The sequence below is a fragment of the Muntiacus reevesi genome, chromosome 17, assembly GCF_963930625.1.
Source record: "Muntiacus reevesi chromosome 17, mMunRee1.1, whole genome shotgun sequence".
In the NCBI taxonomy this organism is placed as follows: Eukaryota; Metazoa; Chordata; class Mammalia; order Artiodactyla; family Cervidae; genus Muntiacus; species Muntiacus reevesi.
Window position 1 is genome coordinate 50641295 of NC_089265.1, and position 13534 is coordinate 50654828.

The 13534-nt window shown below is 41.1% G+C and overlaps 1 protein-coding gene across 2 annotated transcripts in view; it reads left to right on the top strand.

The window, feature by feature from the left end:
• The first annotated feature begins 2032 nt into the window (after positions 1-2032).
• Positions 2033-13534, top strand: part of CEP78 (centrosomal protein 78) — a 32861-nt gene continuing 21359 nt past the window's right edge. For both annotated transcript variants that reach the window (XM_065908207.1, XM_065908209.1), the window contains exons 1-6: positions 2033-2534; positions 6772-6944; positions 7035-7107; positions 8164-8267; positions 10041-10215; positions 12701-12814. In XM_065908207.1, coding sequence (XP_065764279.1) covers positions 2282-2534; positions 6772-6944; positions 7035-7107; positions 8164-8267; positions 10041-10215; positions 12701-12814 — 892 coding nt within the window. In that variant the 5' untranslated portion in view covers positions 2033-2281. The remainder of the gene's footprint in view (positions 2535-6771; positions 6945-7034; positions 7108-8163; positions 8268-10040; positions 10216-12700; positions 12815-13534) is intronic.

The window sequence follows — 13534 nt, forward strand, 5'->3', positions numbered from 1 at the left end:
TTCGTGCATTGGAGAAGGAAATGGCAACCCACTCCAGTGCTCTTGCCTGGAGAATCCCAGGGACGGGGGAACCTGGTGGGCTGCCGTCTATGGGGTCGCACAGAGTCGGACACGACTGAAGCGACTCAGCAGCAGCATGTGTGCCCAGGCTAGCAGTAGGCAGAGGTACCCAGAATGCAGTGGGTAGAAAAGGAATTCTGTAAACATAATGGCAAGGCCTGATCGGAGGACTACCACTGTTCTCGAAACTGGATGCAAATCCAACATCTAACCCAAGGTTAAAAGATAACCTGAGGCGTATTTACAATTTTAAAAGTTTACTTGAGTGAAAAGAGATTCAATTCAGGCAGCACCAAACTGGAAGTGGTTAGGTGCACTCCACCCACGGAAGCTGCAGAGATTTTTATTTTAAAATAAAATGAAAGGTAGAAGCAAAGTAATTAGTGGTCTGCGACAGTTCTATAGCCTAGTTGGTGATTTTGTGACTGGTGGTCCTTACCGGTTGTTGAAACCAAGACATTTATTTATAGGCTTTGGCTTTTGTAGGTGGCCACATCAGTCTAATGGCCACATCAGTCTAAGGACCACATCAGTCCACTGGAGCCACCTCAGTCTAATGGCCTCCTTGCATAGTTAATCTAACACCAACTGTCTGAATTCTTCCTAAGTTACCTAACTTCCTGTACCTCAGTTTCTTTTGCAAAGTGGATCATCAGTAGTAAATTCTCTGTGGAGTTGTTAGGAAACTTGGATGATTTCATACTAAAACAGTGCTTAAAACTATGTCTAGGAAACAGAACTAGACCAACAAAGGTCCATCTAGTTAAAGCTATTTTATTTTAAAAATAAAAAACTTTTATTTTCCAGTAGTCATCTATGGATGTGAGAACTGGACCATAAAGAAGGCTGAGCGCCAAAGAATTGATGCTTTTGAACTGTGGTATTGGAGAAGACTCTTGAGAGTCCTTTGGACTGCAAGGAGGTCAAACCAGTCAATCCTAAAGGAGATCAGTCCTGAATATTCATTGGAAGGACTGATGCTGAAGCTCCAATACTTTGGCCACCTGATGCGAAGAACTCTTATTGGAAAAGATCCTGATGCTGGGAAAGACTGAAGGCAGGAGAAGGGGACGACAGAGGATGAGATGGCTGGATGGCATCACCGACTGGATGGATATGAGTTTGAGTTGAGCAAGCTCAGGGAGTTGATGATGGAGAGGGAAGCCCGGCATGCTGCAGTCCACTGGGTCGCAAAGAGTTGGACAGGGCTGAGCGACTGAACAACTGAACTAAACTGAGGACACACAAAAAGTGCTAGTTACCAGACAGTTATCATTATCAGTACAAAACAAAATGGTTATTAGTAATTACGATAATGTTCTTAATGCATGGAACACGTCACCATTTGCCAACGACTGTGTCAAGTAGGCAGAAACCAAAGAAATAAGAATTCTCTGCAGAAATTAACACACATGTGTGACGACTTAATGATGCACAGGTGTTTTTCATCCAGCCGTACATGCCTCCCTTAGGGAGTGTACTCCCTCTCTTGGCTGGTGCAAGCACAGACACTTACCGGGAGTGTAAGTAAGTAAGCGAAGTCACTCAGTCGTGTCCGACTCTTTGCGACCCCGTGGACTGTAGCCCACCAGGCTCCTCCGTCCATGGGATTCTCTACGCAAGAATACTGGAGTGGGTTGCCATTTCCTTCTCCAGGGATCTTCCCAACCCAGGGATCGAACCCAGGTCTCCCGCATTGCGGGCAGACGCTTTAACCTCTGAGCCACCGACCACTGTAAGATGCGATGACACAACCATATCTCACTTTCACTCGGATCAGTAAACGCTTTTTGTAATCCCCGGATGCCCTAAACCACCTACCTTTGGCACCGCCCTCTTCTCGAAGCTCCCGCCCCTGATCCTCCGGCTCGGTGCCCACGGGAGGCGGGGCCTGCGTGCTGACGCACGGGGACGCGCTGACGTACTCGTGCTCCCGCCTGCCGGCTTGAATCGCAGTCCCGCGCCGCGGAGGGCGGTGAGGCGGGCGCCAACGGCCGGTGCGGCTGGGCGGGAGGCAGCGCGGAAACACGGCGTCCAGGGGGCGAGCTAGCTGGGGCCCGGGGCGCTGAGTCTTCTGGCGGACCCGCCGCTCCTGCGCACGCTGAGCGGCAGCAGCCGCCCGGCGGTGGGCGCCCCGGAGCCGGGTGGCGAGCCGGCGCCCCCAAGGCGGGGTGCGGACGTCGTGTCCGCAGCCTGCGTCCCCCGCGGCCGCGCTCGGGCCATGATCGACTCGGTGAAGCTGCGCCGCGACGGCGCGGCCGACTTCTTCTCGCATTATGAGTACCTGTGCGCGCTGCAGGACTCGGTGCCGCTGCCCGCCGTGCGCGCCTGTCTGCGGGAGGGCGTGCTGGACTTCAACGCCGACCGCCTCCGCGTGGCCGACTGGGCGCCGCTCCTCAGCACCCTCACGAATGATAGAGATCTGCCCCTGATCTGCATCAAGAGCTGCTTCCAGCCGTGGCTTGGCGAAACAGGTTTGTGGTTCCGGCTCTCGGGCCCGCGTCCGCGCTGCGGAGCGGAGTCGTAGATGGTGCGAGGGGGAGCCTGGTTCCTAGCACTGTGCCCCGTGCCCCTGTGTGCGCCGGCGGTGGGGCATGCGGCCTAGGACTCCTGCCGGCTCCGCGACCCCGGCCGAGGGCCTCAAGGATCTCTGTTCATCTGTTAACGTGGGCTTCGCGTGTCTGTGGTGGTTGCAGGATTCACTTCTGTTAATGCACAGTTTGGAGCGTTGTTAATTGTTCGGCAGATGTTACCTGGTCTATTGAATGACTTTGCCTTGTACAGAACAAAGAGATTAGGAAGTTGATATATCCCAGCTTCGTTTCCTTTTGATTGAGACAGGACTCAGGGAAAAAAAAAAAAAAAGTATCACATAGTGGAAAGAGCACAAGTGTGAAGGCAGCTTAGGGGTTGAATTCCAGAGCTTATACTCTCTGTGACCTGGGCAGGTTACTTTTCAACTGCAGTCCCCACACTTGTAAAATGACGTTAAAACGCACTTTTCCAATGGGTTCTTAGATTTAGGCAGATTATGTGTGTAAAGTACCCTTGCGCTTGAGTGAGTTCAGTCATCTCCTGCCCTGGGTGACCTTCCCTTCTCCCGGGCAGCAGATAGATACAAGCACAGTAGTCAGTACTCTGAAAGAGTGAGTTCTGGAGTTACAGAGCATAGGATTTTTTAAATTGAATTTTTTATTTTATATCAGCATGTTATTGATTTACAGTGTTATTGTAGTTTCAAGTATACAGTAAAATGATCAGTTATACATATATATATATATATATATATATCCATTCTTTCTCAGATTCTTTTCCCATACGGGTTATCAAGTAGTTTTCTGTGCTATACAATAGGTCCTTGTTGGTCATCTATTTTATATATAATAGTGTATATAAGTTAATCTCAGGCTCCTAATTTATCCTTCCCCTCCACCTTTCCCCTGCGCAAAGCACAGAATCTTGGAAGAAAAGGTTCAGAGTAGGCTCCTTGGAGGCGGTACCATCCTTTCTAAGGACATGTAGAAGCTTCTGCGGTGGCAGGAGGGAGCAGTTTGTGTCAGAGGTTGAGAAATAGAAGAAAATATGGCAAAACTAAGGTACAGGAGTGGAACTCAGGGTTTGGGAAAGAGATGAGTTGATACCGGAAATATTGTGGGGCTAGACAGAAAGGGGCTTTGTTTGTCCTGTTAGAAGGTGGGATGTTTATCTTGAAGGCTGTGGGAAACTAAGAACAATGAGATGGACTTTTGATTTAGAAGTTCACTCTGACCTCCACGTGAAAGGCAGTTAACTGGATGCAGATGAATTTAATCTAAGGGTCCAAATTAAGTTATAAATGGTTGGACTGGATTTTAGAGATCAATGATTCAGAATGGGTGGGACCTAGTGACCAGTTAGAAAAAGGAAGACAGCAAGCTTGGGTGAAAAGCCACATCTTTCTGAGAGATACGGAACACAGTAGGAAGGGGGTGGGGTGGGGAGAGGATCTTACTTCTTCTTCGGTGCTTTAGAGCCAACTGGTAAACAGGTCTGGGCCCAAGGTATAGATCTGGGTTTTGAGGAGGACAGGTGTTTGAAGGCACAAAGAAGATCCAATGAGTTATAGTTCTGAGGGATGTTTTTTAAGTGGACACACCTGAGGATGTTTATGAATAAGAGAAAGTAGCCAGCAGAGGAAGTGTGTGCAGATCTAGGAGAGGAAATGATTTATTTTTAAAAACCTGAATACTTATCATGTACCTGGCCCTTTTCTAGGATCTGGGGTTCATACCATCTGTTAACTCTTCTCCAAGGACAGCTCAGCTCATCCCCTGGTGAAAGGAAGTCAGGTTATTCTCTGTATCCCATTCAGGTGTAGGAACTGTCCTTACCTCTGAAGCCACTTTACTTAACCAGAGTAATAACTTAGAAATCAAAGAAATTACAGCTGAAAGGGACCTTAAAGGCCACTGTACTTGATTTTCCCTAATATTTTGCATGAATATAAGAAAAATGTATGGCAGAAAGTATTCTCTTCATAGTTCCTTTACTGAACTTTCTTTATGTCTTGCATCCAGTGGGTCTAGCTTGTAGATTTTGGCCTCTTCCTAAATTTGCTTCTTCATCCATATTGTTACATTTTGCCTGGACTGTTGCAGAAGCACTTAGGTGGTTTTGCTGCCCTTGGGCTTAGTTCCTGTAAGTCCATCTGCATACTCAGCTTGAGTGATGTTCTAAAATAAAAAGATATGTTTAAAACAATGCTTGCAATAGTGTTCCCACACAGGATTATTGCATGTTAGTTGCACAGCTTGTGTTTTGCATAGAGGCTTGAAATCTGAACTGTGCTCTACCAAGCCTCATGGGGCTCTTTGGCCCTGAAGAAGGGTTCTTTTTCTAATCATTCCCTTTATCTAATTGGTCCTTCAGCAGCGGGGCTCCTTTTTCTAATCAGCGGCGGCACCCTTATTGAGCCAGCGATAGCCCCAGCCCTCATGACCTATGGGATAAAAATACTGTCTCCCAGACTTGGTTCAGCCAACATCTCTATTATTTTTATTTTTTTAATATTCAAACGTTCAGAGCAGTTTTATTTTCAGTAGCCCCAAAGTGGAAACCACTTAAGTGTCCATCAGTAGGTTTATTGATAAATTGTAGCATGTCCTTACAACAAAATACCACCCAGCAATTAAGAGGAATGAGCTATCGATATCCACAACAGCCTGGACTTCAGCTTGCTAGACTTCCTGTCCTTCGATATCTCCTGGAGTTTGCCCAAACTCCTGTCCACTGAGTCAGTGATGCCATCCAACTGTCTCATCCTCTGCCGTCCCCTTCTTCTCCTGCCTTCAGTCATTCCTAGCATCAGGGTCTTTTCCATGAGTCGGCTCTTCACATCAGGTGGCCAAAGTATTGGAGCTTCAGCTTCAGCATCAGTCCTTCCATAAATATTCAGGACTGATTTCCTTTAGGATTGACTGGTTTGACCTCCTTGCAGTCCAAGGGATTCTCAAGAGTCTTCTCCAAGACCACACTTCAAAGGCATTAATTCTTTGGCATTCAGCCTTCTTTATGGTCCAACTCTCACATCCATACATGAATACTGGAAAAATCATAGCTTTGACTAGACAGACCCTTGTCAGCAGAGTAATGTCTTTTCTTTTTAATACGCTATCTAGGTTTGTCATAGTTTTTCTTCCAAGGAGCAAGCATCTTTTAATTTCATGGCTGTAGTCATCATCCTAAGTGATTTTGGAGCCCAAGAAAATAAAGTCTGTCACTGTTTCCATTGTTTCCCTATTTATTTGCCATGAAGTGATGGGACCTGATGCATTGTTTTTTTTTTTTTTTTTTTGCCATTGAGTTTTAAGCCAGCATTTTCACTCTCCTCTTTCACCTTCATCAAGAGACTCTTTAGTTCCTCTTTGCTTTCTGTCATAAGGGTGGTATCATCTGCATATCTGAGGTTATTGCTATTTCTCCTAGCAGTCTTGATTCCAGCTTGAGCTTCATCCATCCTGGCATTTAGCATGATGTAGTCTGTGTATTAGCTAAATAAGCATGGAGACAATATACAGCCTTGATGTATGCCTTTCCCAATTTTAAACCAGTTCATTGTTCCATGTCCAATTCTAACTGTTGCTTCTTGACCTGCATACAAGTTTCTCAATATAATTACTCTGAGTGAAAAAAGACAGACCAGGAAAAAAAAAAAAGACTACATACTGTATAGTTTCATCTATAAAACGCCAGAAAATAAACTAATCTATAGTGTCAGAAAGCAGCTCAGTGGTGGCCTGAGACTGGAGTGGAGTGACAACATCTCTATTTTGTTTCTTCTCCCACTTGCACCCCTGGCCTTTTATCATCCCCACCTGCAGTATTTACAGCGCCCAGCAGGTGTCAGGTCTGAATGGCTACACAAGGATGCTCCCTCTGCAGTTAATCCACCTCCCTCTCCAACTCTAAGTAGTGTCATCTTTCTAGATTCAGCTTCAGGGTGATCATGAAGCCATCACTTAGATATAACGTTTTGCTTCCATAGGAGCCTCTGTACATATAGATTATGTTGCTTTATCTCATGTGGTGAAAGTTTTGAGTTTACATATGTCCATCCTTAAAGAGGGTTTAAAGGGCAGGAGTCATTTCTAATCCTTAGCCCAGAGTGTATGCTTTTTAATGATGATAAAGTGTATGGTTGAAATCACTCATTTTACAATACTTTTGCTTTAGCTTCTGACAGAAATAAAGTTTACAGAAGTCGTGTTCCTGCGATAAGAAATAAAGATGTGACCTTCCAGTTGTGTAAAGCTCTTAAAGGCTGTTTAAGTGCATCAGGTGCGCTGAGGAACCTGGAGCTTAACGGGCTAGTTCTGAGAGAGAGGGACTTAACGATGTTAACAAAGGTAAGCCTTCAGTGAGTCCTGCCAACATTTGGCAGTTGCTTTGGGGGGAAACTGAACCAATAAAATTTTGAACCTTTTTCCTCATTAAAGGGATTGAATAAATCGGCCACTCTGGTGCACCTGTCTCTTGCGAATTGTCCGATTGGAGATGGAGGTTTAGAAAGTAAGTGTCAGTCTTAAGTCTCTTCCCGTCAGACTGGTCTTGTGATTCCCTGCACGCCTTGTTGACTCCTGTCTGCCTGTTCTTGCTGCGCTCCCCGCCTGGATTGTCTCCCGTACCCGCTCATGCCTTGGTCCCTTCTCATTTGTACCATGGGAGTCTGTCATTCTGGGTACTCTGAGCACTAATTTTACTTCAGTTTGCATTAAGCCCCAAACCACACATTTTGTATTTTTTGTGTTTGTTTATATTTTTGTGGTTTCTCTTTAAGAAATATTATGGGAAGGGAAATAGCAAGATGTCAAGAGCAAAAAAATCTGTATCTTTAAACTGTTAAAACATCCATCTGCAGTAATAATTATAATGCACTGTGGAATGTGTTAAAGTAGGAGATATATTCAAAGTACTATAAGGGCATTTAAAAGGCAAGCAAACTCAGTAGTGTTGGCAGGGGTTTATCTGGAAGTAATCACAAAGAAGGTGACTGTTGCGGTGCTGAAGCATTCGTGTGTGTTCACTGTGCCCAGTACTGGCCTGGAGGGCTAAGGGGGGCTGCATTTCAATTTGAGGGAACAGAGTTTGAGATCGTCTATCTTATATTACTGTATTATATTGCATAGTACCTAATAAGATTCTGAGTTTATAGTTGATATTTAAATTGTTGATTGAAAATTGGGATATATCATTGGAAATGAAAGTAAGAAGAGTCTTATGCTTTTTAGGTTTTTCTTTTTTTTCCCTGTGTCTTTAAAGGTATCTAATACTTAACTGAGTTGTTAGGAATAAAGTTTGCAGTATTCAGTGTATTCAGTTTTAATATCTAAATAGAATTAAACTATTGTTGTAAACTGAACACTCTAGCACTTCGTTACTGACTTATTTTAGAATGCACCGATCAGTCAGTTACCTATTGGGAAAGATTGTCAACAGTGATTTTAAGAATCTAGCTATAAACCTCCAACTGACTCAAGAAAAGCAAATAAGTCAAGTTTGACCAATATAGGCTCTTCATCTTATTGTGTGTGTGGTTTTCTTTTGTTTTTTGTTTTTTCCTTTTAGTTGTTTGTCAAGGTATAAAGAACTCTGTCACTCTTAAGACAATAAACTTCACGGGGTGTAATCTGACATGGCAGGGAGCAGATCACATGGCCAAGATCTTAAAGGTGATTTTATGTTTAAACTTTCATGAAAACATATGTGATTGAAGCACATTAATTTTTTGATACAAATGGCAGTGATTTTTGTCTTTTGATACATGTGAGTGCAGCTTTAGTTTTGTTGAAAGAATATGACCAGTTTTCAGTTTGAGGTTCTTCCATTTAATAAAGATAGTCCACTTAATCTTAGAAATAAGACATTTAATATATACTACATAATAATATTTAAATACTTTTATGTCTTTAGTTATTGAAAACATTTATTGTAATACTGTGAAGAAACTTGTCATTATAGTCTTCAACAAGACTTAAATGAAGTGTTTATTAGATGCTATAGTCTATAAACTAATAAAAATTACTACTTCAGAACTCTCTATAGTTTTAAAAATACTGCCTTAACAACTTTATAGTGGTTATATTTACTGTGTTTAGGCCTAAAATTATTTAATAATTTGACATGAAGCCTTTTTAATACTTTGATGGTACAGATCAAGGATAGGTAAACTATGGCTAGGGGGCCAAATCCAGCCCATCCCCTGATTTTGTAAAGAAAGCTTTTTGGAACATAGCCATACCCATTGTTTGCCTGGTAACTAACTAAGGCTACTTTCACCCTACACCCATGGTGATGAGTAGCTGCCACAGAAACTGTATGGCCCACAAAGCTGAAAATTTTTTAATTTAAATTTAAAAAATTTAAAAATGCTTTGGACCTGTACAGGGCAAATCCATTGATCCCTGGGACAGAAAATGGTGGTGAGCTTGCGTGCTGAAGCCCAGTGTCCTAGGTTCAGATTTCATCTCTCCCCGTTTCATAGCTGATGACCATGGGCAAATTGCTTAACCTCTGTGCTTTGTTATGAGGTTTAAATGAACTCACTTGGATAAATAGTGCCTGGCACATAATAAGCACTGTGTAAGTGTGCTGTTATTTCTGCTTGTAGCTTTTATAAGTTATTGTTAATAGAAAAATGACACTAATGATTTTTCTTTTAGAGTGTCAGAGGAACTTTGAGTCTTGTTCAAGAATGTAATAAGATTTTTTTCCTTTAAAGTCAATGTTCCTTGTTAATAAAATTTATTTTATGAATATAAAGTACTGAATATCTTTAAGATAATGCTAGTGGTTAAATGTCAAACTCTCAATTTCCTAAGGCACATCAAACTGACTTTTCATAGTCCAGGCCTTTAAAGTTGGTGTATATATCTGAAGTAGTATGTGAGATCCATTTTGTAAATATAGTTTTTAAAATAATACCTTAGAAGTTAGAAGAAGATATTAGAACCTATTTACTTTTGTATCATTTCAAAAATATCTGTGTCGTTTTCAGTGTACACAAACTATATGTATAGAACTTCATGTATATAACTTGTTAATAAATAAGATGCATATTAAAATTTTTTCTTAGAGGGTGCCCAGTCAAGTGTTTGGAGACCACTGGAGTGCAGAATGATAAAATTTAGAGCCTCAGCAATGACAGAATTTAGAACTTATTCCCTGGGTTGGCAGATAAGGGAAATAAAATTCTTAAACTGTAACTGAATTGTCAAACTTTATATAGCTTATCAAAAACAGTCATCCAGTGGCTAGAGTCTGATCACTGACAGACTTGAATCTGGGTCACTGGATCCCTAAAGCAGAATTAACTGTTTAATTTCTCCTGTCATATGTGATTGGCACGTACATGTGTGTAAATCTCTGACATAATAAACTATACTCAGTAGGCATACGCTGTTTCTTCATTCAAGTGACTTACTTTCGTCCCATTCAATCTGAAGTATCAGACCATCAGAAGGCATGAAGAAACCTGGGCAGAGAGTCTTCGTTACAGGAGACCTGATCTTGACTGCATGGCTGGTTTGAGGCGCATCACTCTGAACTGCAACACACTCATTGGTGACCTTGGTGCAAATGGTTTTGCAGAATCTCTTAGTGAGGATTTATGGCTGAGAGGTAAATTCTAAAATTGAATATGTTGAATTTTTCATACTAGATATACTTGGCTATTGGCATGATACTGTTGCCATAGAATTTTTATTTTTTTTAATTTTATTTTTTCAGTAGCTTTTATTTTACTTTTAAACTTTCTCTGAGTTGCATATATTCTTTATAGAAAATACAAAGTAACAGGAGAGCAATTACCTGTAATCTTAATGCCCAGACATAATCACCATTCATTTTGGTGTATATACGTTCAGTCTTTTTTTTTCTTTCTATAAATGTATTTATACACTTAGGGATTACAAAAATAGAATGTAATATACTTGCTATTTCATATTCCTGCTTTTTTCACTTAATGATGTCTCATGTAGTATTCCATCATATTGATGTCCTGTAGTTTAATCAGTTCTTTGCAATTAGGTTTAGACAGTTTGGTTTTCCCTATCAGAAACGATGTGAACACATTGTGTATACATCCCTGTGTCCATCAAGATTACTTCTGTGGAATAAGTTACTAAAAGTGGAATGACTAAGTGTGAGATAGTTTTAAGACTTTGGGTACACTTTTCCAAACTGCCATTCAGCAATGGTGTGCCGGTTTGCAGCCTAACCCTCGCAAACACTGGCTTACAGCACTTCTAAAAGCTGTAAAACTACAAAAATGAAGACCTCTGCCTTTCTCATGCGACTTTTTTCAGTTAATAAAGTATGAGCATCCTAACAAGTCAATAATTTACATTTACAGCATCATTTTTAGTGACTGTTCAGTGTTCGCTTATATAAACATGCCACAGTACACTTAGCTTATTCACTCTTGTGTATAAGCTATGTCCCATTTTTAAGTTACAGCTCTCATACACATCCTGGCTTATATCTGATTATTTCTTTTGGTTAAATTCTTAGAGAATTGATGAATCAAAAGGGCATACTGATTTTGAAAGCTTTTATTACGTGATGACTTAATCTGATAGGTGAATAATCACATTTTATTTTAGTTTGTATTCACTTGATTTACTGGTGAGATTTAGTGACTGTTTGTATTAATTTGACTAGTTGATTAATTATACCGTGTCCATTTGTCTGCTGTGAGAGTGTGTAAGGATTGCATCATGCCCTGTCAGATCCGCACATCTGACTTGCTATTTCTGTGTGCCATGGGGTTTTGAAAGACACCAGTTATTTTAATGTAATAGTATATATGCTGTGGTCACTTGCTCAATTGTGTCTGACTCATTGCAACCCCATACAGACTGTAGTCCCTCAAGCCCCTCTGTCCATGGGATTTTCCTGGTAAGAATACTGAAGTGGGTTGAATTTCCTTCTCTAGGGGAACTTCCCAACCCAAGGACATACAGCACTTTAGAAAAAGACTGATGATAGTTTCCTTTCACTTAGTATTTTTTAATACCTATGCTTTTGTACTGATGATACCTTTGGTTTAAATGAATAGGTTGTTCAGCCCCAGAACTATTAGAATTCACGATCATTTGTCCTGGATTTTGTCTGACCTTTTACAGAAAGTGTTGTTGACCAACATTCTTTCATGATAGGTTTTTAGCATGTATTTTCTATTCACACATTCTTTGAGTTTGTTATTATTTGTATCCTCTTAGACTTCTTTGTCTTATTTATTCTAAAGCAGTTATTATACTTTTTCTACTTTGTTCTCCCCTTTTAACCAGTTTCAAGAGTGGTTTGGAACTCAAGATCATGATCAAAGGAATGCAATGCAGTTTCTGAGCTTCACCAGTTTTTGCTTGTGGGGTTTACAGTGCCACCACTGCCCTCGCTGGGCTCCCCTGACAGCTCAGTTGGTAAAGAATTCACCTGTAATGCAGGAGACCCTGGTTCAATTCCTGGGTCGGAAGATCCGCTAGAGACGGGATAGGCTACCCACTCAAGTATTCTTGGGCTTCCCTTGTGGCTCAGCTGATAAAGAATCCACCTGCAATGTCAGAGACCTGGGTTTGATCCATGGGTTGGGAAGATCCCCTGGAGAAGGGAAAGGCTACCCCCTCCGGGATGCTGGCCTGGAGAATTCCATGGACTTATACTCCATAGGGTCGCAAAGTGTCGGACATGACTGAGCAACTTTCACTTTCACTACCCTTGCTCATTATGAACTGAGATTCATTTTGTTTTGTGCTCATAGGTTATATTCAATTTATTCTTCAGTTCTAGAACTGTAAAATATGCTGGATGATTTATTGGTACTAAATGCAGGGTAATCATTGTACATCCAAGAAGAGGTTTTTATTTTTTTTTTATTTTTTTATTTTTATTTTTTTTAATTTTTATTTTTTTCAAGAAGAGGTTTTTAAATTGGATTTTGCATTATGTGTGTGCATATATTTCTATGTTTTTTTCTATACCCAAAATTACAAACTTGCCATGACTGGTTTTATGCAGGACTCTTCCACACATGGGAAAATGAGAGTTGTCTTTATGTTTAATCTGTATAGAGTTAGCAAGTGACCTTTTTGTCTTTCACCAAAAGCACTTGACCTGCAGCAGTGTGGCCTCACCAATGAAGGAGCAAATGCTTTACTAAAAGCCCTTGAAACCAATAGAACTCTGGTCGTTCTGGATATAAGAAAAAATCCACTTGTTGGTATGTGGTCACTTTTTAAAAAATTGATTAAAAAATAGCAAAACAAAAGCACTTTTTAATGTATTGATGATTTTAAAAACCTAACGTGTTTAACTACACAGTTGACCCTTGAACAACTTGGGGTTACTGGTGCTGACCCCCACACAGTTGAAAATCTGGGTATAACTTTATAGTCAGTGGTTCTGCCTCTGGATTCAACCAACCTTGGATCGAGTAGAACAGTAGTATATATTTACTGAAAAAAATCTGTGTAACTAGACCCACAAAGTTCAGACCTGTGTTGTTCGAGGTCAGCTGCACTTCCCTAATGTTGCATTTCCCTTATGTTTTTAGCAGATAATTTACTAATTAAAGTGAATTATACTTGTAAATCATTCTTGCCTCTACTCTGAAGATGAATGTAGATAATCTTGCTTCTGCCAAACGCCTTATTTCCTTCTTGTGCAATTCTTGGAACGAGTGTTTTATTCCTTTGACAGTTTAACAAGTAAAATTTTTTAATACTTTTTGTGTACCAGATATGGGTTTTGGCACTAAACCAGAGATAAAGCACTGAACCAGACAGACAAAGTCTTGCCCTCATGGAGCTTGCATTCTACTGAAGGAGTTCAGGTAGAAATGAGTAAACAGATGAGGAATATAGTTTTAGATAGTAGGAAGTGAAAGAGATATCTTAATGTGAAGGGAGTTAGGGGGCAGGTAGGCCTACATTGGATCTGC